The sequence below is a fragment of the Myiozetetes cayanensis genome, unplaced genomic scaffold (genome assembly GCF_022539395.1).
Source record: "Myiozetetes cayanensis isolate MyiCay16 unplaced genomic scaffold, myiCay2020 scf19, whole genome shotgun sequence".
NCBI lineage: Eukaryota > Metazoa > Chordata > Aves > Passeriformes > Tyrannidae > Myiozetetes > Myiozetetes cayanensis.
This window is the reverse complement of record NW_026087400.1, coordinates 3923851-3943958: the sequence shown is the minus strand read 5'-3', so window position 1 is coordinate 3943958 and position 20108 is coordinate 3923851. Positions and strand designations below refer to the sequence as shown.

Genomic DNA, 20108 nt, shown 5'->3' with positions numbered 1-20108 from the left:
TCAGGAATTTCACTTTTGGGGCTGTCTCCTGCAAGGCAGAGCTGAGGTGAGGGATTGGCAGCAGGGTGAGCCCAGCGTGGGGCTGGATTTAGGGCTGTAAATCTCTCCACACAATGACAACTAGCCTTCCCAGACGCAGGGAGGTTTCCTCTGTCCCACGGGTGACCAGCATTCACAGCACACGCACTCTCTAACCGAGGAGAAAACTCAGAATAACTTCCAGGTTGAGTAAAATCAACCATAATTTAATCATCTCTGGGCATGGGTCCTCCCGTGTTTGGTATGGTGAGTGCAGGGGAGAGCACTGGCTGCACATCCCACTGAGCCTCTGCACTGGAGGCACTGGGAGCTCTTCCACCATCAGTGGGTGGATCTTCCCACTGTGTTGGAGCATGGGAGGGATGAGCAGCTCGGGATCTGGCCCTTGAGCATCCTCACCAGCCCAGCTCTGCTCTTTGGGCGCCCCATGGGTTTCTCCTGGGGTTTCCCTTTGCTCCCCAAGCCCTGGCACGGGGCTGCTGCAGGAACAGGGGCAAAAGCACAGCGAGGTTCTTAATCAGTAATTATTCTGATTAATGCAACTGTGGGGTGGTGGGGAGGGAAGCGAGGTGGGGAGAATGCCCTGAGCTCCTCTTGGACCATCAGGATCAGGAGGTGGCCATTCCTGGTGGGAAGGAGTGGGGTGTGAGCAGTGTGCCTGCTGCCAACGTTGGCATTGCTCTGCCCTCCCAAAACACCTTAAAATGGCATGGGAAGCGGGGAGGAGATGTTTTTTTCCCTAGTACAACAAAATCGGGGAGGTGAAGGGGGTAACAGCGCTTGTTAATAGTGCGAATATGCTGCACCACCTTCAGGGATCTGCTGCCGAGTCTGCACGTCAGCACAGCACTTCCTACCACCCTCAACAGCATTTTTGGGATGGGGAATAAAACCCCAGAAGGATGGGACCACCGACAGCAGGTCGGTCCCCTCTCCTGGATGCAGAGTCATCCCAATTCTGGCCTGGGACTTCCCAAGCTCGGTTTCTGTCTGTCTCTCTAAGAACAGCGGGGTGGGAGGGGATGCTGGGCACGTCGGCACGGCCACGCGGGTAATCGCTCACAAAGGCTTGAGAGTGAAAAATAATCACTTGGATGGAGCGCAAGGACGAGCTCACCGAGGCGGATCCTGCCGGGGACGGGCAGCTCAGGATCCAGCCCGAAGCCCAGCCAGGAGCTGCCCAGCCCGTGGCCGTGGAGGGGTCACCGCGGCCCCGCGCTCGCACAAAGCCCCCTCTGTGTCCCCGGGGAAAGTGGAGGCGGCAGCGGCTTCTCCCGGGACTACGGGAAAACAAACCCCTGGGCTCTCCCGAGGCTGGGAATTCATGCTTTTAAACATCACATAGCGCAGCAAGAATGCACCCGCAGGGCGGGATCAGCGGCGGGGCTCATCCCAGGCACTGTTTCCCAGTGCCTGCCTGTCAGGATAGGAGAGGGGAAAACGGCTTTAAGATAAAAGAGGGGAGATTTAGATCAAATATAAGGAAGGCTTTTTCACCATGAGGGTGGTAAAACACCAGCACAGGTTGCCCAGGGAGATGGGCCCTGCCCCATCCTTGCAAGTGTTCAGGGTCAGGCTGGATGGGGCTTCGAGCAACCTGGTCTGGTGGAAGATGTCCCTGTTCATAACAGGGAGGTTGGAATGAGATGGAATAGATTGTAAAAGTCACTTCCAGCCCAATCTATGCCAGGATTCTATGAATATCTCTGTGGTAAAACTCCTGCCTGCAAGCCCTGAGCAGAAACCCAGCCCCTGCCTGTGTGCCAGTGCCACGCACAGAGGCAGGACATCCCAGAGGCACCAGGAGCAGTGTGAGCTGCTCTGCTGAGCCCTGGGAGGTTAAAGAGCCCAAACTGAGCCACCACAGCCCCAGTCACACTTGCACCCCCAGCCAGCATGGTGCTTGATGGGGGCTGATGCTGCTGCTTTGCACTCCCAAATGGGATGATTACTTGGATTTCAGACATGGAAGTGCGAGAGAAGACTAAAACAGGGGCTCGTTTTTCAATCCCTACCGTCTCAGCTCCTAAATTAACACTTCTGGAGTCTGTTCTCACTTGATTATCACCCGATGCCGTGAAATCCTCTGAAGGCAGGATGTCCTACTTTACAAATCAACTCCGTATTAGGTAAATATATATCCTGAAATTTTAATTAGTCCCATGGCACGATACAGAGGCACCCCGAGGATGCATCTGCAGCGTCTGCTCCCCTCCACACCCCAAGACGAGCTCCGGTGCACGGCAGGATCTGCACCAGAGCCGGTGGCAGCAGGTGCTGAGCTCCCACGGCAGCTGGGAGGGAGCGAGGTGCCTCTGAGCATCTCCCCCCAGAGCCACCTGAGATCCCAGAGACAATTAACAGAGGCTCCTAAAGGGCTTCACTGCTGAGCTCACAGCCTCGGCAACTGAGGGAGAGGAGCTGGCTCCAGCCGGGGCTTGCTGGGAAGAATGTGGGAGAGAGCTCAAGGGCACGGGTGTCTTGCCAGTGGCATGCTAATGATGCTGCCCAAATGGTATTCCTTAAAATTGTCTTTTCATCCAGGAAAGTCCAAAGTGTCTAGAACTCTGGGAGATGGATCAACGTCTCCCAGAGCAGCCAGTGATTTGGGCAGCTGGATGAGGCATGTGTGGAGCTTCCCCAGGCCCAGGGCAACATGTCCATGGTCCTGTCCTCCAGCCTGCTGGTCTGGGTCCATCTCCAATGATAAACTGTTGACAAAGCTGCCTGAGCCCCTGCTGCCTCTGATCTCCATGGCCTTGGAGCAACGGGCTCAGGTTTGGGGGATTTTCGGTCATTTCTGCCATCCAAGGCATTGCAAGCTCCAAACATGAGCAGAGTGAAGAGTGAAGCATGAGGGTAATGGCAAAGGTGAAGATAAAGACAAAGGTGAAGGTGAAGCTGATAATGAAGGTGAAGGTGCAGGTGATGGCCTGCTAAACATCCCTCGAAACACCAGGGCTCCCAATTGTTTCCTAATTCTGTTACTCCCCATCATTTCTGCTCTCACTATTTGCTCTGTGCTGCCCGTGTCACTTTGCCCTCTCTTATTCCCCAGACCCAGCTGCTTAAATGAGAGGTGAGATGTTGCAACCACCCGATCACCACAGCACCAGGGTGACACCCCTTGGTGGGGGGGACACGAGCTAACCCATCCCATCACCCCCAACAGGACCAGCACCCCCTGAGAGACGCAACCAAAGGTGGGAGCACAACACAGACCACTGGGACACCCAGGCAGTTTGAACCCTGGCACTCCCGAACTTCTGAATCCCTGGTTTTGCATCCTGCCTGAACGAGCAACCAGCTCCCAGATCCCAGAGCAGCGTGCAGTGGCAATCAGAGCACGGCAAATCAATTCACGCCAGGCTGTACCTTGCAATGTAAATAATAAATCGGATTCGTTGGCGACTGAATGCAGCCCCGAGCCCTGAAATCGGGCTTGGAGGAAATAAGAGCTTGAGGGTGCTCAGATGCAGCAGGGCCGTGGTACGGTCATTAGCTGGGAGATGCTGGCAAACTCTGCTGGGATAATGGTTTTCATTTGTGCCCGTTCTGGGCATGGAATAACAACCACAGCGCTGGGGTGGTGGCGATGCCCGGCCTTGGGGGGGGGAACCCTGGTGAGGATGGCAGGATCCAACCTGCTTGAGCTTCAGTTTCCTGATGGAGAGCAGATGGAGCTGGATGAAATTATTTTGGGCCCCCCCTCCCCCCCCAAAAAAAATTGCAACACATGTTAAAATAAAAACCTCAAATTAATGGGAATTTCATCAGGTTTCAGTTGGGAGAGAAAATGTCAGAAAGCAGCATTTGACCACCCCAAGCCCTGCAGAGATGCTGTTGGACACGGGGCAGCATCGTCTCAGCATCCCTGCAGGACCAGCAAAACCTCTCCACCTCATCCAGTGCCCATGAACACCTTCTTAAAATACATTTTTTAATCTTTTTTACCAAAAAGAATTAAAACACTATTTTTACATCTTCTACCCTTGGTGGGAATTGATTAGGAACCTGGGAGAGGTGGATCCGGGCATCCCGCCGTGTCCTTGAGGACGGTGCCATTGTGTGTGTGTCCTCTCATTGGATTAAGCTGCAAATTCACAATTTCATTTTGGGAAACAATATTAAAGTGAAAAAAAAACAACCCTCTGTGCTGAGAGAAAGGAGGTGATCAGGCTGCGCTCTCAAATAATTACAGGCTGCCTTGAAAATAACCATGACGTGCCAAAATCCAATTAGAAATATATCTGTATAAACCTCCAAATGGATGAGCTTCCATCGTTTCAACCCCCCTCTGTGTCCCAGGGAGCAGCAAACAGGGAGCAATACTTTGGATGTCCTCTGCCAGTAAATCAGCATCCTTGGGAAGGCGCAGATGAGCGGCAGGAGCGTCCCCTGCCAGTCCAGGGACCAGAGGAGAGCACAGGGACTCCCTGGGCCCGATAAGCCAGAGCTCTGGTGTGACCTGCACCACCCTCCACCCTGCAGCACTGAGGTTTGGTGCTTTATTATCAACAAGAAAATAAATTCCTTTCAGGGAGAGATTTTCAGAACACTAAATGTTTCCATGCCTAGTTGAGATAAGTGCCATCCATCACCCCACACCAGGCAGGAGGCTTCAGCACGAAGCTGTTTTCGATTCTGTCTCCCTGCAAGCGCCTTGATGAACCCATTTTAACTTCTTTGCACAAAAAAAATTTGGGGACAGGGGGGGATTTGGGAAAACCGTTCTGTGGTGTTTGGCTTGGGATTGTCAGTTCCTGTGGGGCTGTGAGGAGAGGGGGGTGGTCCCCAACACCCCCCTGGAATTAACAGATTCCAGGCACGTGGGTGGGTGCTGTGGGGGCTTTGTGGAGGTGACACCCCGACAAGGCAGGATGTCCCGAGGCCACCTGCGTGGCCCCCGATGGGTGCGAGATTCCGGTTCCTCCCCCCTTGCCGGGTGCTCCCTTTTCCTGCTGACGAGCGGTTTTCATTAGCGAGCAGACGAGCAAAGCACCAGAGAAATTAGCCACTTTTCTCCTTGGACAAATAACTTCCGTCTGAAGGCTTTTCATCTCCTCCCTCTCATCCTCGCGGGGCGCAGCGGGAGGAAAGCTGATGTTTAATTACTTCCTTTATTCTCTGGAAAACGAACGTGCTGAATCATCCCAGCCTCGCACCCTCTCCGGAGGCTGGCGGTGGGGAGGGAAGGGACCCACGGCGACACTGGTGCTCTCCCAGATCCATGCACATGTGGAGGGGCAGCCTGCTGGTCCAGGGCTCGCTGGTGCCACTGTCCCCAGCTTGTCTCCTTCCCACCCCATCAATGCGTTGAGAAAACGAACTCCTCTCCCGTGCTTTGAACTTCCCAAGCTATGGCCTGGGTTTAGGGCTTTCCCACCCTGCTAACTAACTCCTGTTTAACGGTGGAAACTCCTCAGTCAGGCTTTAAAAGAGCCAAAGTCAGACCGAAACCCAAGACAGAGTTTCTGGGGCTGGTTAAGAGATGTTCCACCATGGGAGAGGTTGAATGATAACCCAGGAGTGATGCTGGAGGCTGTAAAGCTGATGGTAGCTGGAGCACAGAGCAGGCATGGGGATGTGTGGGACCACACCATCTCCCCAGCCCTCCCCATGCATCCCGAGGCTCAAGGTTTTTCTGAAAATCCTTAGGAATTTCAGAGGGATGAGCAGCCTGAGTTTCCCCAGGCACCTTTGGGATGCTGGGCTGGCGCTGAACCCATTTGCAGATGAGGAGGAAGCAAATTCCTTACCCTGGACACATGAAACCTTTCCTGGAGAAGTGCAATTACTACCAGAAAAATCAGTGAAAGCAAAGGCTGGGAACAGCACAGCACTTATTTTTAATAACAGCTTGGCGTAATCTGCACACATTTTTCAAGCAGCACCAGCCTTTTCCTGCCAAGGCCCCTCTTTAACCATATTTCTCTTGGAAAATTTCTGCCATGGCTCAAAAGCTCCATGTGTGGACAGAGACTGAGGGAGAAATGGGAATTTCAGGGGGATAGGGAATATGTTCTTTCCTTATCTGTCCTGCAACAAGCAGTACTGCCCTGCCTGCCCTCTTGCAGCAGGAGGAGGAGAAATGCCGACTCCCCCCAGGGAATTCTTGAGGGGGTATTTTAGTAGTAGACTCATTGCAGGCTACACAGAGGGTTTGTGGCCTGGTGTCCCCACTACACAAATGGTTTGTGACTCAATGTCCCCACTCTGTGAGTGGCAGCACAGTTGGCTCTCTGAATGTGGCAGCCCTGGCTGGCTCCCGGTGTGGAGCTGAGCCAGCATCGAGCCTCATCCAGAGCAGCTCCTGATTGAGCATCCAAAATTTTGGAAAGCTCCTATTGATTTGGGGAGCTGAATTTAACTCTGGCAAGCGCTTCACACCCACACACACACAGCTGCACAGCCCGGATCCAAGCAGGGTGATGAACAGCCACAGGAGGCCACGTGCAAGGTCACTGCCACCCACTGCATCCTCACAGCCCCAGTCCACGGCAGCTGATCATCACACAAGGTGCTTAAACCTCATCTTTAAGCAAGGCTGAGGTTGCTGCCCTGTGCTGCAGTGGGTCTGTGACAGGGAACCCCTTGCAAAGGTGGAGCATCACAGCACAGGCATCTTCTTGTCCCTGCCCTGGGCACCCAGCAGTGCCTGTGTCCCACCCGGTGTGGGATAACCCCAGGGTGCACAGCCAGACCCCGGAGCCTTGGTGGCTGCAAGTGCTGGCGGTGATGGTCCCTGGCTGGGAGTCATTTGTGACAGCTAAAGGCAGGCGCCTCCAAAAATACCTGTGGGGTTGTCACCCTGGGGGAGTGATGGGTTCTGGCAAGGCTGTTCTACTCCTTGCTGGCAAGCCGAGCGCCAGGGAGGCTGAGTGGGTGCCCACTCATGCTGAGGCCACCCACCAGAGCCCACGCTGCGTACACAGGGATGAGCACCCTCCCCTGCCTGCCCCGCTGGCACCCACCCGGGGAGCTGAGGGTCGGGGGGAGAAGAGAAATTCGGGAGAGAGGGAACAACCAGGTGTTTTCCGCTCTGTGCCCACCGCAAACATGACCAAAAACCTGTGCATGGTGCCCGCTGCACCTTGGTGTCCCCAGGGACCCGTTCCCTAGCTGGAGAGAGGGGGGGGGAGTGATGCTCGCAGCCCCGGGCAGGGGTCGGGGGATGCTCGGGGGTGCTCGGGGAGGGCGGCATCGCGGGGCTGGCGGCGGGCGGAGCCCCCGGGGGTGGCGGATCGCGGCGCCGCCCCCGGCGCGGACACCGGGGCGGGGCGGGGCGGGCGAGAGCGCCCGGTGCCGGCGGCGGCGCGGGGGGCGCGGGGCTCCGTCCCCGCCCGAGCGCGGCCCCGCTGCCGGAGGATGAGCTGCGGCCGGCCCAAGGACATGGAAGGTACCGGGTGCGGGAAGCGGGGGGGAAGGGGGCTCAGGTGTGCGGCGGGACGAGCTTCCCCCAGCCCCGAACGCGGCGGGCACGGAGCTGGAGGGCTACCCGCTCCATCCGGGGGGCTGCCCGCCCTCCATCCCCTGATGCTGCCCTCTCCATCATCCCGGGAGGTCTGCTCTTCATCCCTGCCCCCTGTGCTGCCCCCTCCGTGCCGCGGGTCTGCCCACTCTCAAACCCCCCAGTGCTGCTCTCTCCATCCCGGGGCTCAGTCAGTCCCTCCACATCCCCCTTCGCTGCCCTCAACATTCCCGGAGGGTCTGGACCAATGCCCTAGCCCCCGTATTGTGGGTACCAGCGAAATGGGCTGGGAAAATTGGCTAAAGAGAAGGGATGCAGGTGTGAGGGCAGGGCAGGTGGGCCTGGGGGTGCTGGAGCCGGACAAGACCCCTGGGAAGAGCGTGTCAGGGTGGAAGGGAGCTCACTGCAGGCAGGGCTGTCTGTGCCTGTGGGCTCCCACACCATCTTCCTGCCAGGAGAACCTGCCCAGAGCCAACCCGAGGTCCTGCCTGTTGCCCACACCCCACACTCTCCTGGATGCCCAACCCTACAGAGATCCTCTGTTCTGGGGTGCTCAGGGACCTCCTGGCAGTACCCATGTAGGGCTCAGGAGCACAGACATCTCCCAAGACATGCACAGTCACCCCAGACACCCTGTCCACTCCCCCAGTGTGTGCCCAGGGCACCCACTGTGCTGCACTGGGAAGATGGAAAGGACACCTGCCTTTTGTTCCCTTCCTCCTCCATCCTCAGGAGGCACCAGCATTGAGCAGCCACCAGCCTGAACTCTGTCCCTGTACCAGGCTCCCTTCTCACCACCTCTCACCTTCAGAGGGAAGCACTGGGGTGATGCTCTTCCCAGCCAGGCCCTGAGCCAAATACACTGCAGGGGAACCTGGAAGGGTGGGAGGGTGTCTCAGTCCTCTCTGAATCTGGTTTCATAGTCTTCTGGGCCAGCAGCTCTTAGGGAATGGCCCAGGGCAGGATCTGGTCCATAAGGACATCCTGTAGGCATGGCTTCAAAGATGGGATGTTTTGGGAGATTCCACAGAGTGTCACTGGGATGATCATCCCTGGGGACTCTGCCAGTGCAAGCAGCAGCTCTGCCCTGCACCCAGGTGAAGCCACATGGAAGGGACGGAGGGGGCAAGGGCAATGCCAATGCCAGCCAGGCTCATAGCTCGGGCAGATGCCTCTAAAAGCGAGATGAGTCCTTCACAAAGCTGCCCTGTGAGCAGAGTGGGTTCCCCGTCCTAGCAGTTTTCAGGGATTTCTGGTCCCATTCACCCCTCCCCTGCCTGCAGGAACACAAGAGTGATGACCAGCTCCCAGAATCCCCCTCCTGGCAAACCCCTGGCTGCATTTGGTGCTAAGTGTCTCCCTTCCTCTCCAAACACAATGTGACGACCCACCCTTAGGGTTTGACACACACGGGGAACCAGGAAAACCCACGAAGGGATTTCATTCCTTATGAAGCTCGTTTCAAGCTTCTCCCATTAATCCTGGGAAGCCTGTCTGACCCCAGCAAGCCTGGCTGCCCCCACCACAGCTGCCTGCAGACATGTCCCCAGCTGGAGGGCAGGTCTCTGGGACACCCACAGGTGTGGTGGTGTCAAAGACACTGGCGTGTTCCTGAGGCCACGCTGAGAAGCAGTGGCAGGGGAGGGAGCAGGATTCAGGCAGTCTCTGCCTGTCCAGGCACAGGACTCCCCTCGCTGTGCCCCTGCCTGCTGCTCCTGCAGCCTGGCTGCCTGCTACCTTGTCACCTGGGCAGCTCCTGGCCACCTGCGAGCAGGAAGCATCCGTGTAAGTCACCAGGAGATGCTTTTGTCGGTGCCTGCTGCCAAATCCTGCCCCGAGGTGTCTCCATCCCCAGGAGGTTTCCCTTCCCTCTCCCCAGCAGCGGCGGCTGCTGCTCTGAGCCTCTCCAGCGCTCACGTTTCACTAACCATGAAAGTGTCTGGAGAGGGAATGGGAGCGGGAGCAGCCTGGCGAGGGGAGGGAGCAGCGTCTGTCCCTGCCACTGCTGCTGACCCTGTCCCACTGCTGCTGGTCCCCTTGTGGTGACCCGGACCTAACCTCCCCTATCCTTCTCTGCGAGGCTGGAGGGATGCCCAAAATGGATCAGAGAGCCATGGAAACGAGCCGGCAGTGATTCCCTGGCGGCAAACAGGCAGTGGGGTGTCTGTTGCAAGGGGCTGGCAAACGTGGCGCAGGGACCATGGACCAGCTCGTGGGGACTTGGAACAGTGGGGTCATAGTGGCTCTTTGGGAACTAGAGATGATCAGTCCCCTCCCCACTCTGGCTTGGACCCAACCAGGCTGGAGACTCCTGCATCTCCATTTCAGGGTTCAGCACAGCCTTTGCTCTCTGACCCACACTGCCTCTGTGGGCACCTCCCTTCTGCCTGGACCCCAACATGGCCATAACCATGATGGCTTTGGCTCTGAGCAGGTGCAGCCCACGCTGAGCCCTGCAACCCCTTCCCGGAAGGCTGCTCTTCACTTTACTCCTTTTCTTTCCCTCCTGCACCCCGAATGCCCCAAGCCACCGGTGACCCCAGTGCTACCATACTCATGCTACGACTCCACTCAGCCCCAGGGCACTGTGATGCCCGGTGGGTTAAGCGTCTCTTGCAGCAGCCCCCCAGGCCTCCTCTCCATCCCAGTGCCAGCTGGCCCTGCGGCGGGATTAGGCGGGAGCACGCGAGGAAAGCACTGAACATCTCTCCGGATCAAACGCCCACGGGGCAGTGGGGAGGGGGCGTCATTCATCCCCCACACACACACGCGAGACCGGCTCGGGGCTGCCCAGAGCTGGGATGAGCCTGCAGCCAGCGCTCAGTGGCAGTGGGAGGGAGGCGATCGGGGGAGTCAGTCAGGTGTGGACGAGGTATGAGGGGAGGCAGGGATGGAGCCGCACTCGTGACAGCGGTGCCGAGCGCTCACGCGCATCCCTCCTCCCGCCGAGATGCAGCAGGGCCGGCCATCCCTCTGCTGCGTCTCCACCATCCGCAGCTCGCAGGGACCACCCGAGCCAGGTGAGGGGTCTCCAGGGCACGGCTGGGGGGATGCAGGGCATGGATGGGGGGGCTGCAGGGCCAACGAGTGTGGTGGGAGATGTTGCATGTGCATCCCTGGCCGGCGGGCACAGCCTCCGGCTTGGCAGAGGAGCAGAGGGGATGGAGGGTGGCTGAGTGCTCTTGGGGATGCTGTGGGTACTCCCTGTGCAGGGCATGGGAAGGGGAGGAAAGCCTGTGTTGGATGTCACCTCGCATGTCCCCGTGTAAAGCCAGCCCAGGGCTGCCCTGCTGAGGGGCTCCTCTGTGCCCTTCCTTCTCGTGCTCCAAAACACTCGCTGCTTGGCATCACCTTACCCTCACCCATGCCAAATGCTGCCTGGCGATGGGAAAGTTGGGACTCGAGGGCTGGGCTGGGGGGACGAGGCTGTGGAGGAGCTCCCAGAGGAGCTGCCAGAGCCTCTGGGCTCCAGGACAGCAACTGCCTGCCCCAATGGGGAGCTCTGCCAGCAGTGCTCCCAGCCCTGCCTTTCTTCTTGCTTGGCTTGTTGTGTTCCCTTTGTCTTTCACCCCTCTCTCCCATCTGCTCCCACTCCTTCTCTCTCACCTCCAACTGTGTTTGCTGGAGGACCAGAGATGTCCATGTCCTGCTGCTGGAGGCAGATGCTCCATAGATCCCTTTGGATATGGGTCCTGCTGATGGCCAGAGCCCCCTTTCCTCTGCTCCCTGCAGAGAGTCCTGGGGAAGCCCCGGCATAGCCAAAAGAAGCTCTGGCACCAGTCCCTCCAGACCCGCTGTGTCCATATTTGCCACAACAGCCGGTGGGAGGGACAGTTTCCAGCTTGGGGGTATCCCAGCATGGCTGTGTCAGGTCTGGGTGCTCAGGGTGCTGGGGACAGGACAGCCAGTGGCATGGAGGGAGAATTGGGCACCCTTGGCTGGAGGGAGCACAGCCTGGTGTAGACCTTGCCCACCAGGTTCAGGGTGTCTGGGGTTTTGGAAGCCATCAGAGACATCCCCATCCCCTGGGACAGACACAGAGACCAGTCCTGCCTCTGTTCCCCACCGAGCCTCTCTGTGCATCTTGCTTCAGGGTGTTTTCCATGCAGTCGCTTCCCCAGCCATCAGACAGGAGCCCTGCCTCAGTTTCCCCATGGCAACAACTGTCACCCGGTGTGTTTGAGAAGCAACATTGTGTGATGTGGTCTGGGTATGCTGGGACACATGGACAGTTCTTTTTTGCTGTATTTTGACTTCTTTTGGCCGGTTGTTCTCCTCCTGCATGAAAGTGTGCTCGAAAGTGTGTCCTTTTGAAACCTCTTCCCTCTTAAAACCCACTAATTAGGGAAATGAGCTGCATCGGGGTTTCTCCAGCCCTTTTGCTCTCCCAGGGTGGGTTATCCTGAGGGTGGGTCTCCTTCCGGTGCTGCTCTGCTCTTGCAGGGGGTTTGTGACTTGCCCAGCTCCCCGTGGTGGCAGCAGGTGAGCTGGGGGATGCTCTGGTCTTTGCTTCCGCGGATCAGAGCTGCTTATGTCAAGCCGTCTGGCTTTTATCCGGAGCAGACTGAGCGTGAGCCCCTAATACCCACTAACCCCTCCTCCCACAGCAGCCAGGTCCCTTCACCCCCCTCCAAAGGAAAGCTTTGCATCCTCATCGCAACCCCAATCCCCCCAGCTTGTTCAAACACAAGGAATTGGACTTCGAGGATCCTTGTGCACCCCTTCTGAGTCAGGATATTCCATGAATAAGGGACAGAAAGTACTTGTTGTGTGTAAATGGCTCTTCGTGGTCATCATTGATGGGCTGGCACGTTTTTGACCATCCCTGGAGTCCCACGGGTGCTCCCCAAGCACCCATGCTCTGTGCTGGGGGGACCAGCCTGCATCCCCTTCCCCATGGGGCTGCTCAGGGTGGGTTTCTCTGCTCCCCTTCCCTCAGTGGTGGCAGTTTGCTCTCAGCCTGTCCACAGAAAGCAGCCCCCTCCCAGTGCCTGTCCCGACAGAGTGGCAGTGATGAGCAGGAGGTTCTAACCACGTGTTGGGATCAGCTGCAGGCCCCACGTCTGCTCGGCTGGCGGGTGTCAAAACAAACGTGGCTTGTGAGGGGTTTGTGTGGGCAAACATCTTGTCGGGCGCCTGCTGGATCCTGGTGCCAGCTGGCAGGTTCCTGGGTGGGTGGGTTTTGTCCCTGGCAATGGGAAAAGAAGGCGGGAACGGGGGGATTTTGGAGGAGAGGACCACAGCCTGAGTTTAGAAGGTCCTGCAGGGCAGAAGAGGCATTTTTGGGTGCCTAAGCGTGGGGTGGACGGTCACCATGGCCATGTCTCAGCCCCCTTTCCTCCGCAGCCGCCGCCGCCGCCACCGCCCACTTCAGCTTCTGCCGCAGCCTCCTGGAGCACACGGTGTCGGCCGAAAACCTCAGCTACCGCCTGCAGCGGAACCCGGGCAGCAGCCTCACCTGGCACGACGGCCGGAGCCAGCGCCCCGACGGCGGCCGCACCGTCAAACTCCTGCGCCAGCCGGGCACCGAGGGCTCGCAGGTACCGCCAGGATCCCGCCCCGGGCATGCCAAGGGCAGCTCAGCTCCTCACGTGCACCGGCCCAGCGACTCCCTGCAGGAGCATCTCCTCTTTCCCTGCAGGATCAGGCCTTCAGATCTCTTTTTGCTGAAAGCCCTTGTGGTTATAGGGCATTTGATTATAATAATACATATAAACGTAATCATTTAAGCATGGTCATCAGGCTGAGGGCTGTGCTGGGGTGAGCTCTGTGTGTCACCTCCCCTCTGTGTGTCACCTCTCCTCTGTGCATCACCTCCCCCCCACAGCTGTAGCTGGGACTTAATTTTGCAGTAAATGTGCCAGAACCCAATTCTTTATAATGCCTTAAAATGCCTGAGTGTTTGTGTACGTCTCCCAGCCATGTTTGGGCCATTATCCTCCTAAAATTTGGAACTTTATTGTATTAAGGAGGCTGTGAGCCAAAGGTTTCCATCCATTCACTGCTGCACAGCCACGGAAGGAGCATCTTCCCTGCATGTGGCTCCTGGTGCTTCCCAGCCCCTCCATAACACCCTGGGAGTGTTGTTTAGAGGCAGCACGTCCAGCCAGTGACTGCTAAACAGAAAATGGGGAAAATCCAACTGCCCGGCTTCCAGCCCCCAGCATGGAGATGCTTTTTCATTGCATGGGCCCAGTGGGTTTGGGGTCAGAGGGGAGCAGGGATCCTGCAGTGGACACAGTGTCCCATGTGCTGGTGGCACTGTCCCCATCACCCACAGATGCACCAGGGCACTCCAGCTGCCATCTGTGCTCATCATGGCTCTCCCTCCTCCACCTCTGTGTGCCGACCGGAAGGATTTAGGGAGAGAAAGGTTTTAAATTTACTATAAGCAAGGAAAAATGCCCGAGCGAGAGGAGGTGATGCAAGTTGCTCCTTGCAGATCCCAGGGATGGCTTCCAACCCCCCTCCCCTGCTTCCTCAGCCACCTCCTGCTTCCCCGCCAGAGCAGCCTCCCAGCCCTCCTGCCTGCTCTCCTCCACACCGGCGCTCGATATTCATGGCTGAGAGTTTATCAGAGAGACAGCGCAGCTCAACCGGCTGGAAAACGAACCCATGATCCTTTACACCTTCCCTGCCTCTCTGGGGAGTTCAGGGCCTCCCTTGGGGACCCTCCATGGGGAGGGGAGGATGCAACCCGAGCAGGCAGAGCAGGATTTAGGGATGCCGGGATGGTCCCCGGCGCAGGGCTGTGCCTGATGAGCGAAGCACGTGCAACCGTGTGCGTGCCCAGGGAAATTGCCAGTTGTTTGTCACCTCTTCCCCCCCATGCCTCAGAGGGTTAGTTGGATAATAGCTGTGGGAAGCTCGCAGTAAGCTCCCGGGAAGCTGGTTGTTATTCCCCCCAGCCCCTCCGCTTCTCATCATTACTCGTTAGTGAATCCAGAGCAAATCGCCTCCTCCTCCTCCTCCTCCTCCTCCCCACGGCACGCTCTCCGGCGCGCTCAGCCGAGTGTGAAGGAGCCGCGCAGCCGGCGCGGGCTGGGGCTGCTCCCGCAGGCAGGAGACTCCCGGGATGCGTCTGGGAGAGCCGGGCAGCTGCCGGGGTCTCCCCCAAAGGTGAGGGTTTGGTTAGGAAACCGAATCGTGTGCCTTTTCTATCGCATTTTTCCATCTGCTTTGGAGGTGGACTCCTTGGTTATTAATGTACAGCCTCCCAACTTTGCCTTCTTCCTTCCCTCTTGCTTGAACGTTCCCAGCGAGCTCTGCTTGAGGAAAAGCCCCTTCCAAGCCCAAACGCATCCCTGGGCATAGTGGCAGGGAACACATCCCAGACCCTCCACTGCCCTCCACTGCCCTCCACTGCCTCATCTCCAGCATCTCTCAGGAACGTGTCATTAGCTTCAGTAACCGCGGGATGTCTGGAGTCCCTGTTACACTAATTATCCCTGCTCCTCTATTAGACATGCTTAATTAGCCAGTGTTCTCACTCAGAGGTCGATGTTGGCATACGCACTGTCAACCTTTCCTGTGCCGGTGTGTCCCTGCATCCACTGCTGCTCCTGCCCTGCCCCTGCTATGTCCTGGGCATGAGTGGGTAGCAGAGACCCCTTTTCCACACCCATTTGCCCAGGATCCAGCCCAGGATAGACACAACAGCTGGGCACAAGGAGATGTTTTGGAACAGTGATGTTTGCTGGTGCTGCTCCAGGATGAAGCCTCAGCATCACCAGCAGCAGAGAGCTCACCAGTCTTTCCTGGGTGCTAAAACCAGGGAAGAGGAGATTCCTGCATCCTCCAGCCCCATTTCTCCAGCAACCTTGAGGATTGCCTGGGAGAATCAAGCCTGTTTTGCCGTGCAGTTACAGCTCAAGACGATTGGGTTGCTCCGTACAAGACAAATCCAGGCTGCAATGACCTCGCGAGGCCAGAGTAGCTGTGACATGGGAGAGGAAAGGGAGCTACTGTGTGGCTCAGGGTGAGACTGAGTGACTCACAGGGAGATTGGCCAGTGCAGCAGGCAGCTGGAGGAAGGGAGGGAAGGTGGGATTTAGGGATGCTGTCGGACAAGCCTTGTCTCCCTGTGGGTATCACTCATTACTGTGCATGGCATAGGTCTATGTGAGGTGGAGCATGGCCATGCTGGGGTGCTGAGGACTGTGACCCTGCTTTATCCCTGGTGTCTCCAGGCAGGGCAGCACCCCAAGAATGGGCTGTGGGGTTCAGAAGTGGCTTTAGCACCTGAGAGGCTTCAGGACCTCATTGTGACCAGTCAGCTCAGGACTGGAGGGGGTTGAGATGGAGAGAAAGGGAGAGTCCCTCCTGCTCCAGGGCACCAGCTGGCTGCTGGCTGCTTTCCTGGGGATTTCTGGTGGGGATGGATTTGCACTGGTATCAACATCTGCTGAGCATGGCTTTGCATTATTTCCTGCTGTCCCACAGGACCTCACTGGCTCCATCCCCACTGAGAGCTGCCAGCAAGAGCCATTCTCTGCCTGGTGAGGAGGGGACCCTGAGGACCCCCCAGGACATCTCCTGAGCCTGTGCAATGCTCTGTTGGGCTGGGAGATGCATAGGGGAGCTGGACTGGGTCTCTTGTCTGCAGCAGGAGGGTTGGGGAATGTGAGGTGTGGAGTCTGTAGAGGGTAGGACCCTCAGCTCAAGCTCCCATCCTCCCTCCCATCACCTCCCTGACTGGTTCCTCTGATGCTGCTATTTCAGGGTGATCCCAGAGACTCTAGAGGGTGCAGAGCCAAAGTCTGCCAGTGTCACCCCAATCCTGTGCAGCCAACCAGCCTCTCCCCCCTCCCCGTGGACTGACCTCCGTTTTCCTCCTCACAGGATTGAATCCCACTAACCCCCTTCCCTCACACTCCCCTCAGGGCCGTGGCTGTGACCACTATGGCATCTACCACACCAGCCCCACGCTGGGCAGCCTGGTCAAGCCGGTGGTGCTCTGGACCCAGCAGGATGTGTGCAAATGGCTGAAGAAACACTGCCCACACAACTATCTCATCTACGTCGAGGCTTTCTCCCACCACGCCATCACAGGTATGGTGTGCCCTCCACTTCTCAGCTGGACTAATTGCCTTTAGAGTGTGCTCCTGGGAAAGGGCTGCTTGGAGGTTCATGGTTCAGAAGATGGATATACTCCCCATTTCTGTCCCTTCTGCCCATGAGATGCAGCCAGTGTGAGAGCAGGGGACACAGGGACACTGATCCGGGCTGGGCAGGAGGCATCTGCCACTGGGGTGACCTCCAGGATGGGCTGGAAGTTGTTGTAAAGGAGGATAAATTGATTTATAGGTTAGGGAAGTCTCTTCTTCTCACCTACATTACTATAATAATATTTTTATTGGTTTTTTAAATACTGAAAATTTTTGCAGAAGAGTAAAAGCTCTGCCCAGCAAGAGTCCAAGCTGCAGATGTCTTTGTCCAGCTCTGAATCCAACTCCCAACCAAGTCCTTGGAGGTGACCCACTTCTCGGACCTGCTCCCCCCTTGCTCCCTGGGGACAGTGGCTTTGACCTCTGTGTAAGAGGGCAGAGCTCTGCCAGGTCCAGGGGACGGCGGCAGGGAGGGGAGCACCAGAGCTGCCCGGGAGGGATGCACAGCCCTAATGCAAGAGCTCAGCCAGCCCTTGCCCGGGCAACAAAGGCAGCATTAGTGAGTGTACGCTGGGAAGCAAGGACAAAAGCTGGTTTTAAATCTCTTGTCCAATAGCCCCCAGACTGGAGGAGAGTGGCTTGGTGGGGACTGGAGTGCTAATGCGTTGTGATGGGCACCCCCATTCCCCCGGGATGGCCAGCCCATGTTGGGACCCAGCGCTCGCAAAAGCATCTCCTCGTGTGGGAGGTGGAGCGGAGAAATGGAAAGCTGCTGCCCGCAGGGTGGGTTACACGACTGCGGTGGCGGTACCTGTCAGAGGCTGGGGACATGGAGCTGTCACCCAGCACTCTCTGAAAGTGAGGCCACGAATCACAGCCCCACAGAATGGTTTGAGTTGAAAGGGACCTTAAAACTCATTTTGTTCCAAAACCCCCTGCCGTGGGCAGGGACACCTTCGTCGCTCCAAGCCCCGTCCAACCTGGCCTTGGGCACTTTCAGGGATGGGGCAGCCACAGTTTCTCTGGGCAACCTGTGCCAGTGCCTCACCACCCTCACAGGGAAGAATTTCTTACCAATATCCCATCCAACCCCGCCCTCTGTCAGTGCAAAGCCATTTCTCCCTTGTCCTGTCTCTCCCTGCCCTTCCCCATCCCCGTGAGCCCAGGCAGTGGAAGAGCACTTCAGGATTCCTTCCATCCCTGCATGCTGACGGGCTCCCCTTTGCGTGGCCCTTCCCTGGGGTCCCCCACAGAGCCGTTCGGTGTTTGCAGGCCGGGCGCTGCTGCGGCTGAACGGGGAGAAGCTGCAGCGCATGGGGATCGCGCTGGAGGCGCAGCGGCAGGAGGTCCTGCAGCAGGTCCTGCAGCTCCAGGTGCGCGAGGAGGTCCGGAACCTGCAGCTGCTCAGCCAAGGTAGGGCGGGCAGGGGATGCCGGGCAGGGGAGGCTCCAGGGCTGGGCTGTGGGTGCGAAGGGATGAGTTGTGGTGAGCAGGGCCAAAAAATCTGTTGGCGCCGTTTTGCGTGGAAGGGACGAGGTTCTGCGGGGCTGGCGGTGGGTGAGCTGGGATGCGCCACCCTGCAGGCTGTTTATTCCTTCCTCTCCCACCTTGTTCCAGCTTCTTTTGGAAATGTCTCCTAGCTGATCCATCTGTTTGGCAGATTGCACCAACACTGTGAACCGAGCTCCGCTGGGATGGGCTGTGCCCCGCAGAGACGAGACCTGAGCCACACGCTTGGAATACGAAGAGACAGCTTCCCAGGCACTCCAGGGCTCCTCTCCTGCTTCTTCCTTCTCTTTCTTTCAGAGGAATACATTCCTGTGCAGGGATGGAATGTTTCTTCCAGCAGACATGGTTCCTGGCTGAAGGAAAATTAGCAAAGCAGCTGCTGGGACAGATGATGAACTTTCCCCCACCTGAGCCTGATGGTTCACAGGGAAAGAGATGGAAAAAAGGAGATGGCAGCAGGCACGGCTCAGTACTGTGGAGAAATGGAACGCAGTGATTCCTGGGACAGCTCAGAGCCACGTGCAGGACACTGAAGCATTTGCACATGGGCAATATCCCAGCGCTCGGCAACTTGTATCCGTGCCTCGGAGCTTATTTAGGGAGCTTTAGTTTTCTCATCAGACTGGGCTGTCTTCCAGCGTCCGAGGAGGTGACGTTATCAGTAGCAAATAAGACGATCCAACCAGCCAAAAAAATTCAAAGCGGGGCCAAGACCCCAGCATCCGGCTCCACTTGGTGAGTTAAAAATGGAGCTGAGTCATCGGAGCTGGAAAATCTGGAAGTAAAGGCAGGGTGGATGCGCCGGGAGGGTGCCGTGGCCTGGAGGGAGCTGTGCCAGGAGCTGGTCCCTCATCCACGGGCAGAGCGGGGAGCCCGTGCAGGGGCCAGCGGGAGCAGACGTGGATGCTGCCAGGTGGTGCTGGGTGCTGCCCTGGGGTGAGGCTGGGGGATTACTGGGTGCCAGGTCCCCCTCAGCCCCAACACCCAGCCCTGCTCCTCTCCGTGCTCCCAGCAGCTCTGAAGAGCTCTGCTCCACCAGGTGCTCATCCTGACCTCCTGCCCAGGGTCTGGCGGTGGTGCCACCAAACCCAGGCGCCTTCCTGATGACCTTCACCATCAATAAGGTGAAGGTGCTTGCTGTTACACCCCTCCACCCACTAAACCGCCCTGTCCAGAGCCACAGACTGCTCATGTGGGCAGGTAAGGAACACCCATGTGTAAAATAGGATTTGGGGGTGGGGTGGATGCTGTCATCTCCCCACGTTCCACCTGCAGTGATGAGGGCAGGGCTGTGGATCATGGGGGTTCAAAAACACCAGCACCCCCAAAGTCCCTGGGGCACTGAGATGTGGAGGCAGGTCACAGTGCCCCCCAGCCAGGCACCCACCCACCTGCTCCACTGCTGGTAATAAATTACAGACTGTTATTTTAACTCACTGTTCTTCCAACTCTTCCCACGTCTGAACTTGCACCATGAGTTTGGTCCCTCCAGCCCTTCCTAGGGATGCTCAGGAAATGTCTGCAGCCCTCAGTCCCCTGGGAAAAGCACCTCAGTGCGGGACAGGGGTCCTGATGACAGTCATGTGGGAATGAGCCTCAGCCTGGGGGTTTGCCAGCATTTAATTCCCCCCCAGCTCCACAGAACGATTGAGAAGTAAGCAACTTCTCATCTTTGCTGGCTTGTGGATAAATGGGGACAGTGGGGAGATTTGGGGTCATAGATTCTGCTATGAGGGAGGGATATGGTGGGGCAGTGCAGGATGCAGGATGCATGGAGCATCCCCAGGCTCTGGCTGTGGTGAGTCCTCAGAGGGGTTGTACAAGGTTCAGGTAACGTAAATGTCTCAGAAACAAAATCTGGTTCTCAAACCATTTCGGTTTGGATAACAGATTCTCCAAATGGTACTCAGATCCAAGCAGGGGGGTTCTGTCTCCCACACCTGAGTGGTCCCAACAGCACCAGCATTGCCAGTGAAATTTCT

General features: G+C 57.5%; 1 protein-coding gene across 4 annotated transcripts; it reads left to right on the top strand.

Annotated features, from left to right (window-relative positions):
* The first annotated feature begins 7329 nt into the window (after positions 1-7329).
* SAMD10 (sterile alpha motif domain containing 10) lies at positions 7330-19558 on the top strand. 4 transcript variants are annotated; one of them, XM_050313998.1, is made up of 5 exons: positions 7330-7438; positions 12857-13050; positions 16393-16561; positions 17890-18030; positions 18278-19558. In XM_050313998.1, exons 1-5 carry the CDS (start codon positions 7408-7410, stop codon positions 18340-18342), a joined length of 600 nt encoding a protein of 199 aa, XP_050169955.1. In that variant the 5' UTR covers positions 7330-7407; the 3' UTR covers positions 18343-19558. The 4 variants fall into 4 exon arrangements, with proteins under 4 accessions (XP_050169955.1, XP_050169957.1, XP_050169953.1 ...); XM_050314000.1 differs by having other exon boundaries at positions 18235-19558; XM_050313996.1 differs by lacking the exon at positions 7330-7438 and adding an exon at positions 10384-10530.
* The last annotated feature ends 550 nt before the right edge of the window (positions 19559-20108 follow it).